At 42.3% G+C, this 23,080-nt stretch overlaps 1 protein-coding gene across 2 annotated transcripts in view; it reads right to left on the bottom strand.

Moving 5' to 3' along the window:
* Window positions 1-23,080, bottom strand: part of ints3 (integrator complex subunit 3) — a 57,386-nt gene that overhangs the window by 19,423 nt on the left and 14,883 nt on the right. For both annotated transcript variants that reach the window (XM_060904627.1, XM_060904628.1), the window contains exons 8-20: window positions 21,897-22,026; window positions 19,997-20,094; window positions 19,555-19,746; window positions 18,736-18,823; window positions 18,540-18,619; window positions 17,942-18,033; window positions 14,496-14,602; window positions 14,272-14,391; window positions 12,719-12,848; window positions 11,420-11,474; window positions 11,221-11,324; window positions 6,838-7,002; window positions 1,756-1,909 (exon numbers count right to left, since the gene is read on the bottom strand). In XM_060904627.1, the coding sequence (XP_060760610.1) occupies window positions 1,756-1,909; window positions 6,838-7,002; window positions 11,221-11,324; window positions 11,420-11,474; window positions 12,719-12,848; window positions 14,272-14,391; window positions 14,496-14,602; window positions 17,942-18,033; window positions 18,540-18,619; window positions 18,736-18,823; window positions 19,555-19,746; window positions 19,997-20,094; window positions 21,897-22,026 (1,515 nt within the window). The remainder of the gene's footprint in view (window positions 1-1,755; window positions 1,910-6,837; window positions 7,003-11,220; window positions 11,325-11,419; window positions 11,475-12,718; window positions 12,849-14,271; window positions 14,392-14,495; window positions 14,603-17,941; window positions 18,034-18,539; window positions 18,620-18,735; window positions 18,824-19,554; window positions 19,747-19,996; window positions 20,095-21,896; window positions 22,027-23,080) is intronic.

Here is a 23,080-nt window from a genome sequence, read left to right as displayed (position 1 = left end):
CCATGCACTTTAATAGGAAAGTGTTCTTGATTCTAAGATTCCTGTTCTTGGCTGCAGGATTGGAACCCAACATGTTCTTCTGCTGTTGCATGCTGAGATGCTTTTCTGCTCACCACAGTTATAAAGAGTGATTATACTGTACGAGTGACTATATTGTTCCTGGCAAAAAAAAAAAAAAAGGCAGCTCGAACCAATCAGGCCATTTTCCTCTGAGCTCTCTTATCAACCAGGCGTTTGTCTTCACCTACAGAACTGTCGCTCACTCACTCGATGTTTTTCGCACCATTCTCTCTGTGTAAACTCTAGAGACTGTTGTGTATGAAAACCCCAGGAAGTCAGCAGTTTCTGAAATACTCAAACCAGTCCATCTGGCTCAAACCAACACTAGGGTGCATCAGTTGCCCTCACTTTCATAAAATCTGATGCATTTTTGTTTGGGTGTTCCTTTTCACCAATAAAGACATCCTGTAAAATTTTTTGACCATATTCAAAAGTCTAATGGTGGCACCACGAGGTTCATTTTTTTGCCAAAAAACGCTTATTTTATGTTTTTGCGTAAGGTTTGAATCACAATGTTGGACTCCATTTATTGATTTCTTGTGAGCCAGAGATCATGTTAAGAACCTTTGCAAGGGATTGAGAAGCATTAATGTGATTCATAATACATTTGTATTGTTTAAAAGTAGTTGAACAATGATTCAATGAACAGCTAAAACTCAAACTGTGCTTGATAATATATTTAGAATATGTACTAAAAACGTGTATCTAAGATATTTGGTATACTCTATAAGGTGCCATAATGTTTCATGAAAAGTGATCGAAATTTTGTCATAAAAGTCATAAAATAGCAGCTTTTTCCATAACTTTGAGCTCCTGGTGCCACCATTAAACTTTTGAATTTTGTCAAAATATTTCACCCAGTGGGCGGCACGGTGGTGTAGTGGTTAGCGCTGTCGCCTCACAGCAAGAAGGTCCTGGGTTCGAGCCCCGGGGCCGGCGAGGGCCTTTCTGTGTGGAGTTTGCATGTTCTCCCCGTGTCCGCGTGGGTTTCCTCCGGGTGCTCCGGTTTCCCCCACAGTCCAAAGACATGCAGGTTAGGTTAACTGGTGACTCTAAATTGACCGTAGGTGTGAATGTGAGTGGTTGTCTGTGTCTATGTGTCAACCCTGTGATGACCTGGCGACTTGTCCAGGGTGTACCCCGCCTTTCACCCGTAGTCAGCTGGGATAGGCTCCAGCTTGCCTGCGACCCTGTAGAAGGATAAAGCGGCTAGAGATAATGAGATGAGATTTCACCCAGTGTGTTTTCTTACCAAAAGGAACATAAAAACAAAAATGCCTCATGATCAGAGGAACTTTTCATTTTTAGGGGGCAACTGATGCACCCTAACCAACACCCATGCCACAGTGAAAGAAATTCCCAGTTTGAGATCACAATTTTTCCCGTTTTGATGTTTGAACATTGTGAACATTAACTGAAGCTCTTGATTTGTATCTGCATGACTGTGTCAAGGGATTGGCTGATTAGACAACAGCAGGTGGATGGGTGTACGTAATAAAGTGGCCGTGAGTGCATCACTAATGTAGGACTAGAAATTTAAACTAAACACTATTTAAAATGAATTAGGCTACTACGGCTTGTGTAATTAACTTAAAAAAAAAAAAAAAAAGCAATTTGACAGCACTAGAGTAGAGCTATTAATAAGATGACAGAACGAGTCTATCTATCTATATGTATGTATGTGTATGTATGTACCTCTGTGTAGATGGAGGGTGTGAGGTAACAGAGCAATCTCACATCATCCTCCTGGCAGGCCTTCATGTCCATCATGAGGCACGTGTGTAGGTCCCCCAGTGCTGTGGCCTGAGCAAACGACTCATACAGACTCATCTTTCCCGCTGCCGCTTTACTGCCAAGACACAAACAGAAAAGAGGAACACACACAGACAGAGAGAGAGAGAGAGAGAGAGAGAGAGATTTTTGCATAAGGACTTCTTCAGATCTCACCATAAAGCTCTGATCACACCAGGGTGAGAGACCAAGAGAAATTATGTTTTTCAAGGTTGTGTTGTCATGTCAGGGCTTTCCATTATAAGCTCTATTCGAATGGGATTAGTGTTCCATAGTGAGGTGTGATAATGTAATTACCACCACAGGATGTCTAATATTTAGGGGCAATTTGGAGAGGATGAGAAATCTCAGTATAGATGACAGAAATGGGCGTGGCTACTTGTTTTATGCACTGCAGTCACACCCAAAAAACGTGCACAATATGTAGCCTTCGCTGCTCAGAGCAGGCTACATGATTACATGTATGTATGTTACAGGCTACGCTATAAGTTATGCCTGCAGGCTACAGCATAGATTTACATAGAAGACTAGATTCCTCACCGCGTATTCCAGAACGTCCGCACAGGGCGGCCATCTTACCACAGACAAGGGGTATGAAGACTTATGCAAGCACAGCACAGAACTCACATTATGATTTACAGGAAATCAAAGTACTGACTTTGATGACAAGATGATGTGTGTGTTTTAATTGTAGATGTTTATATCAGTATGTTTAGTTTTATTTTAACTGCACATTGGAGCCTAGTCAAATGAAATTTCAATCTTCTGTGCTAACATATATTGACTTTGACATGATAATCAGCTTTGAATGTTCTTTTTGTAAATGTAAAGATATCTTTTTATCCTTGGAAGTATAACCATATGTGATTAATTAAATGCTTTTTTTTTGTCACAAACTACTGTGGGTCGCTGTCACTGTTTTATACTATTACTTACTCGGGCAGTGCATTTGTTATTATGCTATGATGTGAGTTTACATTTGTTATTATGCTATGCTGTGAGTGCATTAGGTTTTTGAGGTGGATGAAGTATTTCTGAAGTTTCAGAAGTGAGTAAGCTGTTTATTTAACTTTAGCTTCCCCTACAGCCCTATCACATGTAAAAATATTTTCACTAAAAATTGGAAATAAATTGTATGGTTATTTGTCCTAAGGCCGCAGTTATCCATAAGTATGCAGTGTTAGGCTTCTCACAGCATAGGAATTTCAGCATGCATCCTGTCTTACAGTAGGGATGGCGAAAACTAAAAAAAATCTTGACCGACCACCGAGCCTCATTAGCCGGTTAAAGTCGGTTAACCTAGGAGTTTAAACAGGGATGCAAACGGCGCGCCTTTTTCACGGCGTTGGAGTGTCTGAATAATTTCATCAGAGTAAATTCTGTATTAAAATTACTACATAAGCAAATGCCGTTACAGTCCATGAAAAAGCCGTGAAAAAGTCGGCATCTGCGCCTTTAGTTTGTGTGGAGAGATCTGATCTGCAATAACATGCATTGCTGGCTACAGACCGAAACATACTTTCAGAATGCACTGGCCAAGGCAGGACTAAACTCCATGTGCCTTCTAATAATAATAATAATAATTAAAAAAAAAACAGAATAGTAATTTGTAAGCTAAAAACCCTGTCTCTACACTTTTTTCTTTCGCCGAGTGGCAGCCAATGTTGCCAGATATTGCTGACGTTTTCCAGCCCAAAATATGTTCAAAACCCGCCAAAATCCACTTAAAACCGCCCAATCTGGCAACACTGGTGGCAGCTGTGTTCAACTGGGGCGGGACATGACTGAATGGGTGTTTCTGATTTGTCAGCTGTCTTTAACGGGGGCGGGACATGAATGAATGGGTGTTTCCGATTTGTCAGCTGTCTTTAACTGGGGCGGGACATGAATGAATGGGTGTTTCCGATTTGTCAGCTGTCTTTAACTGGGGCGGGACATGAATGAATGGGTGTTTATGATTTGTCAGCTGTCTTTAACTGGGGCGGGACATAACTGAATGGGTGTTTATGATTTGTCAGCTGTCTTTAACTGGGGCGGGAGGGCGGGACATGACTGAATGGGTGTTTCTGATTTGTCAGCTGTCGTCCTTACACCGCATGGCACGCCCCAAGCGTTTACAAAACACAGAATTCCAGGTTCTCCGCTCCAAAATCGGCAGCTTCAAAACGATTGATTTTTTTTTTCACCGACAACCAAAAAAAAAAAAAATTAACCGGTTAACGTTGATTCGGTCAACCACCGGTCAAACGGTCATCGGTTAACATCCCTATCTTACAGTCTGTAGTATACTGAAATATTTTCGCCAAGCTATGCGTATTTTTTTAAAACATAAAATGATTATTCATCATTAATATCATAAATACATACTTCCATTTTTTTTTATATAACAAACCAAACCGTTTGAATATCGACTGAAATTTGAGGAAGTTACGGTCATCTGAAAAGTACATATCGCTACCAACACAATGTAATGGGTAAGCCAGCTGTCTGAGGTAAGATGGCTGCCATGTGCGGACGTTCGACTTCGTTGACGGGCAACGGGGACGAGGCATCTAGTCTTCTATGTAAATCTATGGGCTACAGGCTCTTCCAGAAGTGTCTACTTCCAAGGAGTCCTTTAGATTTGAGTGCTGCACATTGCACAACACCTGACCGACCTGAGGAGTCTGTGCCATGCACGCTGGAGTTAACTGCCTGCTCAACACTTCAGAAAAACCCCAAATAACTCCTCCTCCTCAGGGTAAGATGAATATTTACACACATCTCTTCACACAGGATTAGTAGAACCTGAAATTACTTCTACAGATTGTTTTACAGAAGGTTTCAAGGCGCCAGAATCCTTACTGACACGGGGGCACACAGTCTGTAAAAATGACTGTTTTGGTCCGTTCTAACTAAAATCGAAATTAAAAAAAAAAAACACAACCAACCCGGGTCATTTCCTGCAGTCAAGCAATGAATAACTGAAAAAACGAAGGAGGTGTAAACATTTCCTCCGTGCTCATCCCTTCTCTTTCCAAAAGCAGAAGCAGTGTTAACACCAGTTTCTCATATTTCCTCCTTCTCATGCCAGTTGATCAAACCACAGCAAAAACTCGAATCACACCACAGACCAAAACAGAGGATTATTTATTGTGGTGACTGTTAGACTACGTTCAGACTGCACCCTGAAACGACCCATATCCGATTTTTTTGCCCATATGCGACCTGTATCCGATTTGTTATTGACAATCTGAACGACACAGATCCAATTTTTTCACATGCGACCCAGGCCGCTTGGATATGTGGTCCTAATTCCGATGCATATCCGATATTTTCACATGCGACTGCAGTCTGACCGGACAGGTCGCATTCATGAGACCTACACGTCATCAACAAGAGACAAACGTCACTATTCTGCGTTGGCTAATCCCGCCTCTTTGGTGGAAAACAACAACATTTGTACAGTTTTCAGAATTTAAATAGACTTTTATAGAATTGATCAAGCTAATGGTGGATTTGGTAGGGACCTGGATGTTGATCTGTTAGCCTGATTAAATAAAACAGTTTCTATAACTGATTTATAACTTAAACCATCCTGTATTACAAGATAAGATTGTTCTGGAAATTTCCAGTAATTTGACACCTTCGGTCTCATTAGCCGCCGCCACAAAAACCACATCGCCAGGTCTCGCCTCATCTCCATAGCAAACTGCACTGGTGTTTCTGCACCTTGAGCCAGCGCTGAGAGAAGTTGCAGAATTCAGCTGGCTATAAACAATCTAAATAAATATTTATAAAAATGTAGAAAAAGTTTATTAATATGACGAAATAAATATGTGCAAATTATTAAGCCTGAATTAAGAGTTTGGTAATACAGCGGCCGTATCCCAAATGACTGCCTACTGAAGCTCGAGTGCACTATATAGAGTTTAAAAATCCATTACTTCCTAGTAACATGTAGTGCACTTATATAGAAATTAGAGAGACATTTAGGAGTCAACCCTCGTTACCAGGCTACACGTTTTCATTTCAGTTCAGAAACAAAAACACACACGAGACCTCACACTTTAACACTAACCAGATAATTAAACAAACAAAAAAAAAGAAATCATTAAACATGAAGAGTGCGCTTTTTTTTTGTTTACGTATTACGTAGATGTGCTTATTACGTGTCAATTTGCACATGCGGGACACTTTTGGGTCGTTTTCCGTTCATATTGGAGATCGCATACAAGTCTCATATAATTGGTAATGTGAACGGCCTAACAAAAAAATCGGATTTCACAACAAATCGGATATGGGTCGTTTCAGGTTGCAGTCTGAACATAGTGTTAGTCATGCCTGCTTTAAGCTGACTTACATATCCAGTCTTTAACAAGTGTTGCCAGGCAAAACAAACCTCGCCTGGCAGCACTTATTTTATACCTACATGTTGATAATGGTAATAGTTCTCAATCATCAGCTGTCAGGTTATAGTCCTATGACCTTGAGTTTGACATTTCAAAGCCATTCAAGGTCAAAGTGCCAAATGAAAGCACATATGGCACTTCCTACAAGTTGATAATGGTAAATATCTGTCTACCACCAACCATTTTCAAGTTATAGCCCTCTGAAAATCTGTGATCTTGAGTTTGAACTTTCAAGGTCACTCAAGGTCAAAGTGCCAAATGAAAGGCTATATGGGAGTTCCTATATGCTCATAATAGTAAACGTCTGTCTATCAGCAACCGTTTTTGAGTTATAATGGAAAATGTTATTTTGACCAAAAGGTCGACCTTTCCAGTGACCTTGACCGGATTACCCCCAAAATTTAAATCCGGTAATCTACAGACCATTGCCCACCTACCCTGAAAATATGAAGTCAATCGGTGCAACCGTCTAGACGCTAGACTGTTAACAGACACACAACAAACCAACCTCACTGATTAGAATACCTCGCCCTGCTTACTCCTGTCGCGGGCGAGGTAATAATGCGCTAATGAAGTGTGAACAGCAAAAACACACCTCGCTTTGAGGTAGTAGAGGAGGTGATATCCGATTTTGGGCTGTTTCTGGTAGAGCTCAGCGAGCATGTCCAGCAGCACTGAGAAGCCACTGTTGTCCTCCTGCATCTGACACAGGTTCCTGAAGATCAGACACACTGGCTTACACACCGACTCCTCCAGTGACCTACACACACACACACACACACAATTGGCTTGAGTAGACAATTTGCTTATGGCCCTTTTCCACTACCGTTTTTCAGCTCGCTTCAGCCCGACACGGCTCGTGTTTCGACTACCTCAGAGCAGCACGACTCAGCTCGCTTCAGCCCTGCTCAGCTCCCAAAACTCGCACGGTTTTGGAGTGGGGCTGAAGCGAGCCAAACCGAGCCGAGTGGGGCTAGGGGCGTGAGGAGACACTCCCCTGTGCACTGATTGGTGAGGAGGAGTGTCCTCACATGCCCACACACGCCCCGCGAGCACGCTGGGATCTGTAAACACCGTAAACCCGGAAGAAGAAGAATTACGAATTACGAGAATTTCTGAAGCCTTATGCGCCTCGCCTCATCTATACGCTCTTGCCAGTATCTGTTGGCGTTGTCGGTGACAACAAGCCACAGCACCAAGACCAGCAACACTAACGACTCCATGTCTACCATGTTTATTGTTTACTATCTGGGTCGTGAGACTACCGCTTAAAAGGTCACTGATGTCACTGTTTGCGCCGCCTAACGACATCACGTGACGTCCACCCACTTTCGCTAACTCCACCCAATGTGTCCACCCACTTCCAGCCAGCACGGTTCAGCGCGGTTGTAGTCGAAATGCAACTCCAACAGCCCCGCTCAGCTCGACTCAGCCCAACTCAGCACGGCACGGCTCAGCCCAACTCAGCCGCGTTGGTAGTGGAAAAGCGGCATTAGAGCTGATGCTGTCTTCTACAGAAATTCTTATGTACTAGAACAGATGACATTTTCTAACTGAAAAACAAGGCACACAGAGGAACCAACCAAACCTGTAGTTACCGTTTTAATTAGTGGGAATTAATCTGAGAGCAGACTGGGGTGAGAGTTTAGGAAGTTTAAAGGTAGACTTACCCATCAGATTTTAAGTGTAGGTCAAAAAGAATCTCTCGACACCCAGCTATTTTTGTTTAGTGGACCGAAAGCTACTGAACCCGAATCATATACCTCCAATTTTATTACCCATTTTGTTTTTAGTAGCAATTAATGAATTTAGGGGCACATGCCTCCAAATTCCCCACCATTCCTGTCTGCTTCGACAGAACCCGTTTTAAAAAACTCTCATATCATACAGTGGGCTTTTCCCATTTTGCGCAAAGCACTGGGGGATAGAAATTTGAAACCGAACAGAAAAAGAGAACGTGAGTGTGCAAAAGAAACACGGAAGACCGACTACAGTAACGGAAAGCTAGAAGAAAAGACGTTATGTTGCGAAGGAAAGGAAACGCAAAACCAAACTAATAAATATTGGCAGTCAGTGAGCACCTCGGTGTGATCAGCTGTTCGTTTAGTGACAAAATTATGTAACCGTGTCAGTGCACGGTCAAAGGTAAACCTGCGCACACATACACACACGGACTTCCCCTGTCTGCGTGACTGCACTTAGTGAGCAATTTCATGCACATTATTTGCTCGGGAATCCCCTCTAATTAAATAACTTCCCAGCCACGGAATGGCCTGATATTTTGTGATATTACAGAAATAAACATGTCACAATGGCCAAATTTCAGAAGGAACAATTTCACCGATTTTATGAAATCGTAAGGCCGTCTCGCTTTAAAAAGCAACTACTTCACTTTTGTCACAATGTTCCTTTGTATGAAAGGCTGTTTGGTCAACTGGCTTATCTGAGCTGCGCTAAATTTACTGTCCTTTAACTATTCATCAAAGACGACCTCAATGTCAAACAATTACGCGAGATGGGGGCGGGGCTTCCAGGGAACGCTGGTTAATACCGGAGAATTCAAAACCCCTCCGGTCTACATAATGACTCAGGATTACCTTGACTTGCAAGTGACGTCAAAGCAAAATAGAAATCCAGATGTCGGCCATGTTGGTGGATATACAAACGCGGAGTCAAGCGACATTCCATACAAAAGAGTCACGCATGCGCAGCTCTGTTTTTCCACTGCTCTAGGTGTTCTTTTAGCTCTGCTATATCTTTGTGCTGTATGTGGTTGTGGTCACAACAGTACTCGTGACCGTGGCACGTTCCGGTTTTTTAGAATTCCGTCCGTGATTCGGAAAGAGGGCGAGGAAACTCTGAGGCCTAGTACGGAGAGGAGACGGGCAGGGCTGATCTAACAGATGCTAAAACCAAAACAGCTTGTATTCGCAGTAATAATTTTATCTCAGGTGAGATTCAAAAGCTCTCAATAATATCATGGAAGAATTTTATTTCGTGTTGCTAGAATTTTGCTATAAAATGAGCGTTCTCTTGTCGTGGTTCACTCGGTCGTTGTTATAATTTTAACACGTGTATTACCATTTCGCTTCTAGGAGCACCAGCAAAATTATACGATAGAAACAATCCAGACCGGGCACCCAATCAGAACATGGGCTGTGTTTCGTTCCAAGGCCGGATTTGATTCTTCGGCAGCCAAACCAGACAGAACACGATATCTGGGTACTCAATGGTCAGTAGAAGCGGTTCATCTTCAGACTTTTTTTAAATATGGGTCAAACCCCACACATATCTATCTTCTCTTTGAATCAAATCTTCGCTCAACCGTTCAAATCGTGGTAATAATGAGAAAATTCAGCATTGTTTACAGACACGCTTTCAGTGGCTGTCGTCCTAGTTGCTCTGTATATCCACCATCATGGCGGACGCTCATGACGTAGAACATTTTGATCACGTGGTTGCAAGTCATCTATGAACAGTACTGCAAGCTCCGCCCTGAATATTCTGGAGGAACTGATTTTAAGCAAGTACCAAAAACTATCCATTGCCAACCTTTGATACTGAACTGGTGGTCGATAAGAAGAAGAAAAAAAAGTGAAGTACTTCTTGGTGCAGAACAAAAAGTCCATGGCGTGGAGGTCCATGGAGATGCAACTCCTCCTACCCGGGGCGGAGTCGAGACAAAACTTCGGCTGGATAAGTGCGTTAAGAGTGCTGTGCATCGTGCGGGTTAAACTTATAGACTGGTACCAAAATCCAGAATTGTGACACCCAAAGGCATTTTTGAGACAAAGTCGGCAAACAGTCTTATTTTGTCAATTTGGGTGTGCCGAATTCAAATCTGCAATATGCCGAGCTCTATCTGACCTCTGTTGACCTCTAGAGGTCATTGAACTTTGGGCCTGTAAACGTCTCAGCTGAACCCAGTTTCTCAGCTTTCTAAGGAATGAAATGTACTAAAATGATTAATGAAGTTAGCAAATGGCCTTGTTTGTTAAATGTTTGGGTGCTGAATTCATTTTTCATTTGTAAAACGACATATGACCTCTGATAACCTCAAGGTCATTAAACTTGGCCTATAGGCCTATGCATTTAACGGCATTTTTAAACTGACTTTACTCCCCCAAAAAGAATATATTTTTTGTTTTGTTTTAAACGGGGTAAAGCCTTTACAAAAAACAAACAACAAAGAAAAAAACTCTCATATATACTAACCCTGATTAACCTGTATACCCTGTATGCCCCCACATTTTGTATGCTGCTGAATCTGTCCTTTTTTCAGTAGCTTTGTATAAACAATAACCGCTAAATGTAATGCAATGTTATGTAAGGTGATCGCCGAGGCATTCTCATTGTGAAAAGTAAGTCACATGTACATGGACTGGCATGTAATGTTGTATTTGTTCCTTTCTATTTGTTTTTTGTCTGTTCATATTCTTTTTGGGGGAGTAAAGTCAGTTTAAAAATGCCGTTAAATGCATAGGCCTATAGGCCAAGTTTAATGACCTTGAGGTTATCAGAGGTCATATGTCGTTTTACAAATGAAAAATGAGTTCAGCACCTAAACATTTAACAAACAAGGCCATTTGCTAACTTCATTAATCATTTTAGTACATTTCATTCCTTAGAAAGCTGAGAAACTGGGTTCAGCTGAGACGTTTACAGGCCCAAAGTTCAATGACCTCTAGAGGTCAACAGAGGTCAGATAGAGCTCGGCATATTGCAGATTTGAATTCGGCACACCCAAATTGACAAAATAAGACTGTTTGCCGACTTTGTCTCAAAAATGCCTTTAACTCTTTAAATAAGCACTTTTTTGAATTTTGGTACCAGTCTAATAGGCGATGGACGAGATCCAGCTCCCACCTTGGACTTTTGGTTCTGCAGCAAGGACTATGTCCAGAAGGTTAATTTTTGCAAAATGAGAGAGAGAGAGAGAGAGAGAGAGCAAGAAAGAGTGAGAGAAAGAGAGACCTACTCCTCAGTGATTTCCTCAGGCAGCACATCCCCTCTAAAATGGCTTTTGAACAGCTCAGCGAGACAGGAAGCCAGAGTGGACATTTGCTCCGAGTCAAAGTCCTCCTAAAAGGTAAAGAAATAAATAGCGATAGAGCTCCAAGTCACGAGTTACATCAAGTGCAAACAGAAAATCCTTCAACCTGCTGATCAAAACTCACCTCGAGAATCAGGTCTACTATTTCCTGCATGACTTCACACTGCGCCTCTGTGTCACTGCGGCAGAACGACACATGCGTCACTGTGAGATCTCAAAGGAACATTTCGTCAAACTGCTCACCACGAATCATGCTGTATTTTCCAGGCTAGAAAACGTACCCTCTTAAATCCTGTCTGTTCTGATTATTCTCCTCTTTTACAGATAAACAGATTATCCAGCTCATTTAATTGGACATTTGACACTGCACGGATTGGTCTGAGTCAGAGGTACTGTACAGAGGAAGGTTTTTATTGCAGAAAGAACCATCAAGAAATTTACTTTATCAATAAGTCACTGAAATGCACAAACTCGTCACATATATTAAGCCTCGGTCACAACCGGCCGTACGTGCTCCTACGGCCGGTCTACGTGCAAAAAAACGCAAGAAATGCACGAAGGGCGCGTGTGTGACGTGCTGATTTTCGAGCCGTAGACCGGCCGCAGAGGTTCTTTGTCATGTCAAACAAACTCTACGGGCGCTTACGTTTTTTTTTCAGGTTGCAAGACAAACTTACGGCCAACGTGCGTCTTTCTCCATGAACAAAAAAAAAAAAAACGCAGCGATTTGGGAAACACCAAAAATTGCACGGCCAAAAAAAATCGTACGTCCGGTTGTGACCTAGGCTCTAGATTTCATATTTCTATTAAATGGCCTTGGTGATCGGAGCGGCCTGAGGAGAATACTCAGCCCTGGGTGTAGCGGACAGAAAGGCTAGAGTAACTCAAATAACCACTCTTTACAACGGTGGTGAGCAGAAAAACATCTCTGAATACGATAAAAACCCTGAGATGGACAGGCTAGAACAGCAGAAGACCACATCGACAGGAATCCAAGTCTACAGTAGGCAAAGGCTGAAGACTGGAAAGAGACCAGACGTTAATTTTTTTTTTAAATAAATGTTGAGGCAGAGCATATTTTACTCTGCACTTTTAAGATTAAACGATTTGTTTACTGATATAGAAACACACAATCCGAACTCTTGTTTTAAGTCTAAGGCTGGCATATTGACAGGTCAAAGGTCATCTAGATAAACTTAACACAAAGCGAGAATAACTGCTGATGTGGGTTTTTTTTTTTTTTTACTAACCCTGTCCTTTCCACCCAGTGAATTTTATTTCCGTTTGATCTGGCTGATTCTGTATATGAAGAAACAAGTGTATTTATTTTTTTAAGGTGAAGCTAAACCATTGGCACCTCTGTACACACTACATCGCCACCCAAAGACATCTTATAGTCAAGAAAACATGGTTGCTGTCTCACCTCCCTTTCTGTAACTGTAACACTTTCTCCTTCAGGGTCTCATCCAGCTGGTCCACGTAAGGCGTGATGTCCGCCGGCTCCTCTATGTACGTCTCCTTAATGTGCTGAAACCTGAATTCGCGTTTCTTACCTGAGGAGAGAAAATCTGCAGTAAAATCGAGTTCCTAAAGTCTAAGGGCCTCTGCATGCTCGTGCGACAAGGCTTTCGCAGACAGCTTTTCGCAGACAGTTGTAATTCATCATTGAGCGGGGAGTATAGGCATGCGCGATGTTATTCACTGCCACAACGCAAGGGGGCGCGAAGTCGCTAGGAGTAGTTGGTGGGTGTGGTTAGTGGAGTGTTTATCCTCTGGTTACTTATAATGACTAGAACTGGAGTCGTATAGATGTACGTACTTCCTCACTTCCTCGATCAACCGCTCTTCGTGCTGCTCCATCTTCACTCGTGTTTTTAAAAATGGCGGTCGTGAAAACAAACCAAACCGGGAAAGTAGGGAAGCGGAAGTGCGTGTACAGCGGATGTAGAGTGGACCAATCAGAGCCCTCTTGTCTGCGACGCTGTCTGCGAGGCTTCTGCGGTGGTCACAATTTTTGGGAGGTGCGCGCAGAGCGTCTGCGAAGGTGGGGGGGCTACGCAGACACTGTCTGCGACGCTATCTGCGAGGACTGGGTTGTCAGCATAAATTGGCCTTAAGTGTACAGCATCTAACAGGGCTTTCCACAAGCGCCAGCTGCCAGCCATACAGCCGACTACATAATTAAGTCCAGCCGGCTACTTTAATGACTTATTTTTGTAGCCCACAGGCTCTGAATATTAATTTTCGATTTTAATAAAATTAAATGTTTATCTAACGGACTGACAATAACGTCAAACTGAACCGCACTCATTTAAGTTGTGATTCGCGCTGTTTGTACCGATAACCACAAATTCCCCACAGACTTCGTTGATCAAGGGAGAGTAACTCATCCGCGGCCCCGACATGCGGTGTGTGCGCGCGCACTCGGCGGAGGCAGTATTGTGTCAGGGAGGGAACAGAAGCAGAGATGACGCTTATTTTGTCTCCGGTAAACCAGTCTTCTCTCGTTCAATTACGTGCTGGCATCAAAAGACACTGTTGGTTGTAAATGAAACCAAACTGAGTGGTTGGAGTGTATTTTCATACACAAATGGAGAAATGTTCGCTGAGTGTGTAATTGTGTAGCCCCACTGCAGACCGTTGTCGTTGTTAATTCATAGCATGCTCAGCTGCGTGAATGTGTCATGCACCGAAAATAAGAGATTTACAAGCCAGGAACGCCTCATGATGCAATACGCAAGAAAAGAAAGAAGATTTACTGCCATTTTACTTTGTATTTGAGTAAAGTGAATAAATAAATGGTCTGTGGAAAATACATTTAATCCTGGGAACTGCGCGCACAGGAGTTTATTTTGTGTTTACTCCCCCCCCGGCTGGCTACTTATTTGTCATGGCTGGCTAGTATGAGCCTTAGTGGAAAGCCCTGATCCAAGTACTGATTTCTCGACCCTTAGCTGCTGGACACCCATCGCTCACCCTTATTGTTCAACTCTTCCTCATCGTCACTAAATGTTGCGTCTGTGTTGTCATAGCAACCGTCCTCCTTATCCAGCACGTGATTGTCCATCTCTAAGGGAACAGACTCTTCCATTTTCACTGTAGAACAGAAAGATAAATGGTTATAACGCACTTCTAGACAGAAGAAAGTGAGACGGTTAAAATGCACTAGAGACCGAGATGGCAGTTTTTCGGATTCGGACCTTCTGTCGGAGGAGAGGGTGAGTTACAGAACTCAGGGAATCGTTCTCTCAGCATGGAGCGCAGCTCCCGGTCTAGTTTGGGGTTGTCGAACAGTGGAGCCAAGTGTCTGCACAAAGGGGTGAGATGTAGAGAGTTAGCACAAAGTATAAATATAGAATCAAACAAACAGGCTGTGTTTTCAGGTACAAATTATAATTTATTAGGGCCCGAGCCCGAATGGGCGAAGGCCCTATTGATCTTGTAAGAGTTCACTATTCTTCTTCTTCTTCTTCTTCCCTCTTCTTCTTTATTTTTCTCCGCTGTTGGGCCATTTTCGGGGCGCTTGCCATGGGCGAAAACGCACGAAATTTGGCACCAGTTCCAAGAATTGCCACCGCTACTCAGAACCAAAAGCCCAAACTTGGCCGGGGCTCAGGGCCTCTATAGCGCCTTCTAAGTCGTTGTGATTTTGGCCTCCCGCATTAAGGTGCCTGGTTGCCATGTAGTTTGTAGTAGTGGCATGCCATTTGGTACGCATATGTATCTCACTAAGCCGGACAAAAATGTAATGCCAATGCATTAGCCACGCCCAACAGGAAGTGAGGTAATTTCACTTTTGTGCGAAATGCATGGCCACGAAGACGGCGCAACTCCTCCTAGACCGTTCATAGGAATGTCACCAAAATTGATACACATCATCTACAGACATGGCTGACAAAAGTTACTAAATACGTTTCACGTAGGATGAACCGTTCAGAAGTTATACGTCAATCAATTTTCAATGCACAATTTTACATGCTTAAAAATTCATAACAAATCTTCTAATTGCTCAAAACTGCTCATACTTCACACGCAAATCACTCATTGGGCTTCTGACATGTTACCCAATTTCTGTGATATTTCGCCACTGGGGGCGCTATTTTTGGGCAAAAAATACAATCTTTCCTCAAATTTGGTCAAACTTCACGGCCACCCTCTTACTACCTCCCATGTCATGTATACCACATTTTGGGAATTTTCGTCCATGGGGGGCGCTGTTTTTGGCCGACGCACTTGCTCCAAAACGGGTTTTTGGTAAATAATTCCATAATGCTTTTCCTTCACACCACTACCTTGTGATAGTTCGTTGCTGTTGTAGACACTTATTTTTCCTACTCATAATCGCTCATGTACAGCATAGCGCCACCTACTGACATGGGAAAAACCAAAAAATTTATTCTTCAAAAATCTATATCTCATCTTCTATTTACTCAATTGTCATCAAACTTCATTCGCAAACTCTTCATAGCTCACCTGACATGTACGCCAAATTTTGTGCACTTTCGCCCCTGGGGGTGCTGGTTATGGCAGAAATGATATTGCAGCTTCTGATTTGTCAAACTTGGCAAGCAAACTCTTTACAAGACCCGTATTGGGGCGCTTGCCATGGTCGACAACGCACGAAATTTGGCTCCTTTTTCTTAGACTGCCACCGCTACTGAGAACCAGAAGCCCAGATCCAGGCGGGCCTCAGGGCCTCTGTAGCGCCCCCTAACGTGTTGTGATTTTTGCCTCTCGCATTAACGTGCCTGCTTGGCATATAGTTTCTAGTTATTATTATTATTATTATTAGGGCCCGAGCACCGTTCAGTGCGAGACCCTATTGTTTTTGAAGGATTATTATTATTATTATTAGGCCCCGAGCACCATCCAGTGCGAGACCCTATTGTTGCCATGTGTCCAATTCTGTGCTTTGTCGCCATTGTGGGAGTAATGTCTCTTGCCGAAGAAGCTGTGGAAGGTTTTTCGCGGGGACGCATGCCCCCGCCCCCCTTGGCCGCTGGCGCGAGGGCCCGTCAAGGCCGCTTGCGGCTTTAATTATTATTATTATTATTTAACTATAACTCGTGTATTGTTTCCTCTTGCACCACAGCAATTCACCAGGAATAAAACATACACCTTATGAAAGAACGACATGCTTTTTTATTAGTTTATAGTTACATTTAAGATTGTGGAACGTCCACAGAATAAGTGAGTTCCTGTTATCACTTGTGTTAAAGCAGGTTGCTTCCTTATGACCTTCACGCTCTAATTTCCTTTTCAACAAGTTAACGAGACCGTCAATGACGGTATAGCTCACTCCGGCCCTGTCTTGTCCAGAAGGAACAATCTAAAGTGTGCAATAAATGTTGCAAGCTATATACAAGGTTTTATACACGCGCACACACACACACACGTTCAAAAGTTTGGGGTCACCCAGACAATTTTGTGTTTTCCATGAAAAGTCACACTTTTATTTACCACCATAAGTTGTAAAATGAATAGAAAATATAGTCAAGACAGTTTTCTGGCCATTTTGAGCATTTAATCGACCCCACAAATGTGATGCTCCAGAAACTCAATCTGCTCAAAGGAAGGTCAGTTTTATAGCTTCTCTAAAGAGCTCAACTGTTTTCAGCTGTGCTAACATGATTGTACAAGGGTTTTCTAATCATCCATTAGCCTTCTGAGGCAATGAGCAAACACATTGTACCATTAGAACACTGGAGTGAGAGTTGCTGGAAATGGGCCTCTATACACCTATGGAGATATTGCACCAAAAACCACACATTTGCAGCTAGAATAGTCATTTACCACATTAGCAATGTATAGAGTGGATTTCTGATTAGTTTAAAGTGATCTTCATTGAAAAGAACAGAGCTTTTCTTTCAAAAATAAGGACATTTCAAAGCGACCCCAAACTTTTGAACGCTAGTGTATATATAAATAAAATTCCTAGCTATATCCACCCTAGGAATACCGACCTATCTGCCAGAAAGAATCCAAAATGGCAAGGAACTGACCAAGAAAAAGCGATTTTTGTTGAACTGCTTGTTAAGGCTTAATTAGTCCATAACTTTATTAATAATTGTAATGAAGCAAGTCTGGGTAGAAGTTATATGCACCCTAGGTCCCCCTACCTTCAAGCTAGAAAGAATAAAAATCAGTAAAGAAGCGATTTGTGTGGAAACTGCTCGTTAGGGATTGATTACTCCATATCTTCTTTATTAATAGAAATTATGCAAATTTGGGTAGAAGCACCAATATATATATATATATATATATATATATATATATATATATATATATATATATATATATATATATATATATATCCAACACAAAGTTCTACGTGCTGGAGACTTTCCTGTGGCGGAAAACTTAGTTAGCTGGCACTGGAGACTCCTTCCAGAATTGTGATAGAAACCTCCCTTTATGCAAAACGTCATCATACGTCTTTGTTAAATAACATTTTTAATCCATTAGATTTAGATTACGTGTCTGCTATTATTAAAAAAAGGTTATATATTAGAACAAGCTGACTGATATAAGCCGGGGATTTTGAGCTGATGTTACAGAAAATTAAACAACCAATTTCTGATTGTGACCACAGTTTAGTTATAAGGAAAGGCGTGAAAGAGCGAGTGAGCGAGAGAGAGCTACTCACGCCAGAACTCTCTTCTCCATAATGAAGTTAAGCGAGTTGAAGACGCCCTGTCGTACTTGGCCCTCCAGTGGTGGAAAAAAGTGAGGGATTATCTAGGATAACATACACAAAAAACAAAAGGAGAAATAAATTTATTGAATGAAATTATTTTGTGCTGTTTTTTTTAGTCTGGATTAAACAAACAGCCAGTTGGTTAATATTAAAGGTGCAGTGTGTGATTTTTATTAATTTATATGCACTGTGCATCGCAATACAATAAATATAAAAATATCATTCTGTCTATACCACCAATTCTGTTTAATGGTTGTCTTTCCAGGTGAAGAAGCAGTCATAAGGAGCCATGTTTTGGCTGTGGAGGAATTTCTGGTCCAGAAACGCTTACACAAGCGCCTGAAATAAAGAATCTAAATATACAGCCAAATTTATGGCTTGTCTGTATTGTGAATGGGTTCTCTCCCCCCCGTGATATCACTGATTACTGCAAGTCCAGACCCAAGATCATGAATAACACACTGCAGCTTTAACACAATAAGAATTCCTTTTGTTTAAACCTGACAGTGCTGTCAGGGTGAATATAATGCAGTGATCCAACACTCACTCGACACATGAAATCCAGCAGTGTAGCAGTGATGGCTGGATGCGGCTTCATCGAGTGATGCATCACCAGGATGGCTGGCTCTGCCAAAAAAAAAAAAAAGCACGCATTTAGAGTAAATTTTAAGAAATGAGAAACAATGTAAATCTTAAGGATGAACTGGGAACAGCAGTATCAGGAGACAACATCAAATCCTCACCGATGTTCATGATGCTGTCTTTCTCCGGGTTGAAGAAGAGCCAGTCGTAGAACAGGGCCAGTTTGGCGTTGGAAGCAGCGACGTTCGACTGCACGGAGGCACGCAGGTTAGAATAAGCAAATATTTGACAGTAAAAGCATTTTTTGAAATAAGGGTGCATAGACGGGGCGGCACGGTGGTGTAGTGGTTAGCGCTGTTGCCTCACAGCAAGAAGGTCCTGGGTTCGAGCCCCATGGCCGGCGAGGGCCTTTCTGTGTGGAGTTTGCATGTTCTCCCCGTGTCCGCGTGGGTTTCCTCCGGGTGCTCCGGTTTCCCCCACAGTCCAAAGACATGCAGGTTAGGTTAACTGGTGACTCTAAATTGACCGTAGGTGTGAATGTGAGTGTGAATGGTTGTCTGTGTCTATGTGTCAGCCCTGTGATGACCTGGCGACTTGTCCAGGGTGTACCCCGCCTTTCGCCCGTAGTCAGCTGGGATAGGCTCCAGCTTGCCTGCGACCCTGTAGAACAGGATAAAGCGGCTAGAGATAATGAGAAAAATGAGATGAGGGTGCATAGACTTCCAATAATTTCAATGACAGAGTCAAACTTAACATTTTCTGCCTTTCTGATGTGTCTAGGAGTTGGAAGTGAATGCGATTGGACTGGTTTCACTGGTACAACTGCTGATGCTCTTCAGTTGTATGGTGAAACATCTTTAAGCTTCTTAATACTACTTGATTAAAGTAATTAGCATTAAGACACGGTGACTGGACTTTCTGAACTCTGTCTTCGCTTCAAACTGACTGAACCCCTTCATACACATGCTGCGAGTTTTTACCGTGCAGGTGGTGAGCAGCCAGCCGATGATGGCCCAGCGAGGCAGGATGTCCGAGCTCAGGACCTCATTGGAAGGATGCACCACCCCACAGATGTAGCGGATCAGATCACACCGCAGTGACTGACTCTCAGCTGTGGACAGGTACTGCCTCTGAAACCAGTCCTGATAGCGCTTCTGCTGGCCAAATCGAACCTGTAGTCACAGACACATCAAGCGACAAAGAAGCTTAGCTCCATGTTGACCTACTTGTGCAACTGTAGCCTGATAAGCTAAGAACAGAAACAAAAAATAATTTGGAGAAGAATAAAATATTTCAACTACTAGAAACGCCCACATGCATATGCTTAGTGTCCAAATGAGTATCGCTACCTAGTTGTGCTATAAAGTAGGTCTCAGTTGTGTGGGTGTGCGCGCGCGCGCAAGAGAGAGAGAGAGATTTTACCCTGGAGGTCATGAACAGTAGCTTGGTCTCCATATCAGGAGTGAGGCGGCAAGCCAGGAATTTGCGGGATGTTCGAGAGGTGAGAAGCTGCAACAGACCTAAAAAAGCATTTCACACACACCCCCACACAAATTTATAAAAAAAATAAATAAAAAAATAAATAAAATAAACCCCACACCCTTTAACTGGCAAATCTCAGAGACCCTAATGCAGTAAGCGCTTCATTCAAAGCAGGTGCACTTAAAAAGGGTAGATCAGTGAAATCTCAGACAAAAAGACTAAAAATGGTCTGATCAATTACATGACAAATATAATCCATGCTCTGTGCAAGAATCGTGATCTTTTCCAGTTACATCTGGATTGTTTCAATTTTTAATCACATTTAAACCCATTGCTTAATCAGGGATGAGAGTGGGTGGTCACCAAAAAAAAGCAGAAAACAAGATGGCGCCCAAAGCCGGGGGTCTGGGAGGGATACCCCCCAGGAAAATTTTGAAAAATAAGGCCTTACAAACCACTTTTCCTGCAATCTGAGCTGTAGTAGATAAAAAAATCTGTTGTCTTTTTTATATATTTACATGAAAATATGTTTCAAATCAATAGGAGTATTGTTTGAATTCAAAATAAAATCACATTCTACATTCAAGGGTATGGTTATAATTTCTCTCATATCTCATCTCATTATCTGTAGCCGCTTTATCCTGTTCTACAGGGTCGCAGGCAAGCTGGAGCCTATCCCAGCTGACTACGGGCGAAAGGCGGGGTACACCCTGGACAAGTCGCCAGGTCATCACAGGGCTGACACATAGACACAGACAACCATTCACACTCACATTCACACCTACGGTCAATTTAGAGTCACCAGTTAACCTAACCTGCATGTCTTTGGACTGTGGGGGAAACCGGAGCACCCGGAGGAAACCCACGCGGACACGGGGAGAACATGCAAACTCCACACAGAAAGGCCCTCGCCGGCCACAGGGCTCGAACCCAGACCTTCTTGCTGTGAGGTGACAGCGCTAACCACTACACCACCGTGCCGCCCCAAAATGTTCATATATTAAATAAAATTTCTTAGGGAGAAAAGGTCAGTCACCCTATGTCCTCATTAGTTGCATATGTTTTCTTCAAAAAGTCTTTTGAAATATTTAAGCTTTCAAAACTGTCAGCATTAATTCAGATTTACTGACTATCATATACATGTTCAATGTATTAAATCAAACGAATGCTAAGTTTATGGGATAATGCCTATGTACACTTTGTACAATTATTTATAGTTCACAGTCACTTCTCATTTTCATTTAATCATTTCGACTTCTTCTTCAGCTTTTTGGCCAAAGACAAAAGCTTGTCAGTCCTCTCTGTTTTTTATACCAGCATTGATTTCACGTACCTTCGCTTCGTCTCACTTGTCAATTGTATTCGGCATTTTGAGTAAAAAAGCCGATACGAAAGAGAAACGTATTTTTGAAGCGTAGCGACGATGAACATGTGCAAGTTTCAATAAAATAGAACAGATGCGGGTACTTTTGTAAGAACTGTTATGATTGGCTTTTGTTCTCTCCCACACTCTTGTAAGAACTGTTATGATTGGCTATCATGCTCTCGCCAGCGATGTTTTGGCCAATTACATTGTAGATAACACGTACTCTACCGCGAGACTTAGCGAGACTAAAGATGGTGAAAATGTAAACATGTAACATCGTCGTACGCTTGAGTATCATCTCAACGGATTTGGCATAATATCAATTTTTGCTCAGAAAAAGCGGAAATCCGCCGAAAAGCGGAAAAAACTCTCATCCCTGCTTAATATTTAACCCAAAATAACCCCAAACATTAGGCATCTATAAAACTTTGGCACTGGTAAACACTAAAAGCAGAGTCTTACAACACCACACACCAGTAAACTGTGGGCTCAGGCTCTGAGGGTTGTGCAGCAGGTCCCTCCACAGGAGCTCCATCTCAGGGATTCGAGCTACGTTCTGTAACAGTCTGACGAGATCTCTCCCGATGATGAAACACTCCATAAACTGGCAGAGGAAACGAGAAACAGATAAAAGTCTCTCTAATTACGTCCTGCGTATACTCGGCCATCATTCTACTAATAACATTGCAATAATAATAAAATAAAACCCGAAACGTGTTAAAGAAATAGTATGAAATAATAATAATTAGGTACGAAGGGCAACGGTATGTAGAAGAAAAAAGTAAACAATAGACCCCTTCGCAGTAAACGTCATTCACACGCAAGCGGAAATTGCGCGTGCAGCCTGGACCCAAAAAAGACTCAGAAATGCCTAGTTGTTGTGTTGTCGGGTGTCAGAATCGTAGCAGTGATGGGGTTAAAATGTACAGAATTCCAGCAGGATCTCACCCATTCCAAAAAAATCGCCGACGTCTATGGCTACAAGCCATCAAACGTGTAGACTGGGATGAAAGCGCCATCAAAAATGGCGGGTTTGCAGCACCCACTTCATCACAGGTAAGATCAGGCTATTTATTAAATCTTTCTTTTTTATTCTTTCTAGTCTTCGTTTATTGATGTAGCAAAATACTTTGGTAACGTTTGTCTGATTAGCTGGGTCATAGTTACACAATGTAATGGATATTGTTAGCATGTTAACTTAGCTTTGCATGCAATTTTGTTTGTAGGAGAGCTCTCGCTTGACTCAAGCAGGCCAGATTTTGTGCCATCATTATTTGTGTATGCCGAAAATCACAATTTTAAAGCAAGGATGGAAAGGTCAAATTGTGTGCCCTCACTCTAAATGCCAACTTACGTTGACTGCTCTAACCTAGCTCCCGCCCCGTTCAGTTTCATTTCTGCTCTCTGCCTCTCGCTTTTTACGCAGCTCTGATTTCTCTTAGCTGCACTCTTTACACTATCATTCCTTTCATGCCATTACCTCCTGCAAATTGCTGTTTAGTGTTGGGATTTGCTGTTGTAGCTAAAGCCACATTGCCATCACATCACTGGCATAATTTGATTAAAACAAAATGAATATGAATGTCCCATTGTTAATCAAGTTGTACATGCCCGCACATAACAAATCACATGCGTCTAAAGACTTGTAGGCACGAAGT

This window comes from Neoarius graeffei, chromosome 22, assembly GCF_027579695.1.
Source record: "Neoarius graeffei isolate fNeoGra1 chromosome 22, fNeoGra1.pri, whole genome shotgun sequence".
NCBI lineage: Eukaryota > Metazoa > Chordata > Actinopteri > Siluriformes > Ariidae > Neoarius > Neoarius graeffei.
This window is presented reverse-complemented; position numbering and strand designations above follow the sequence as displayed.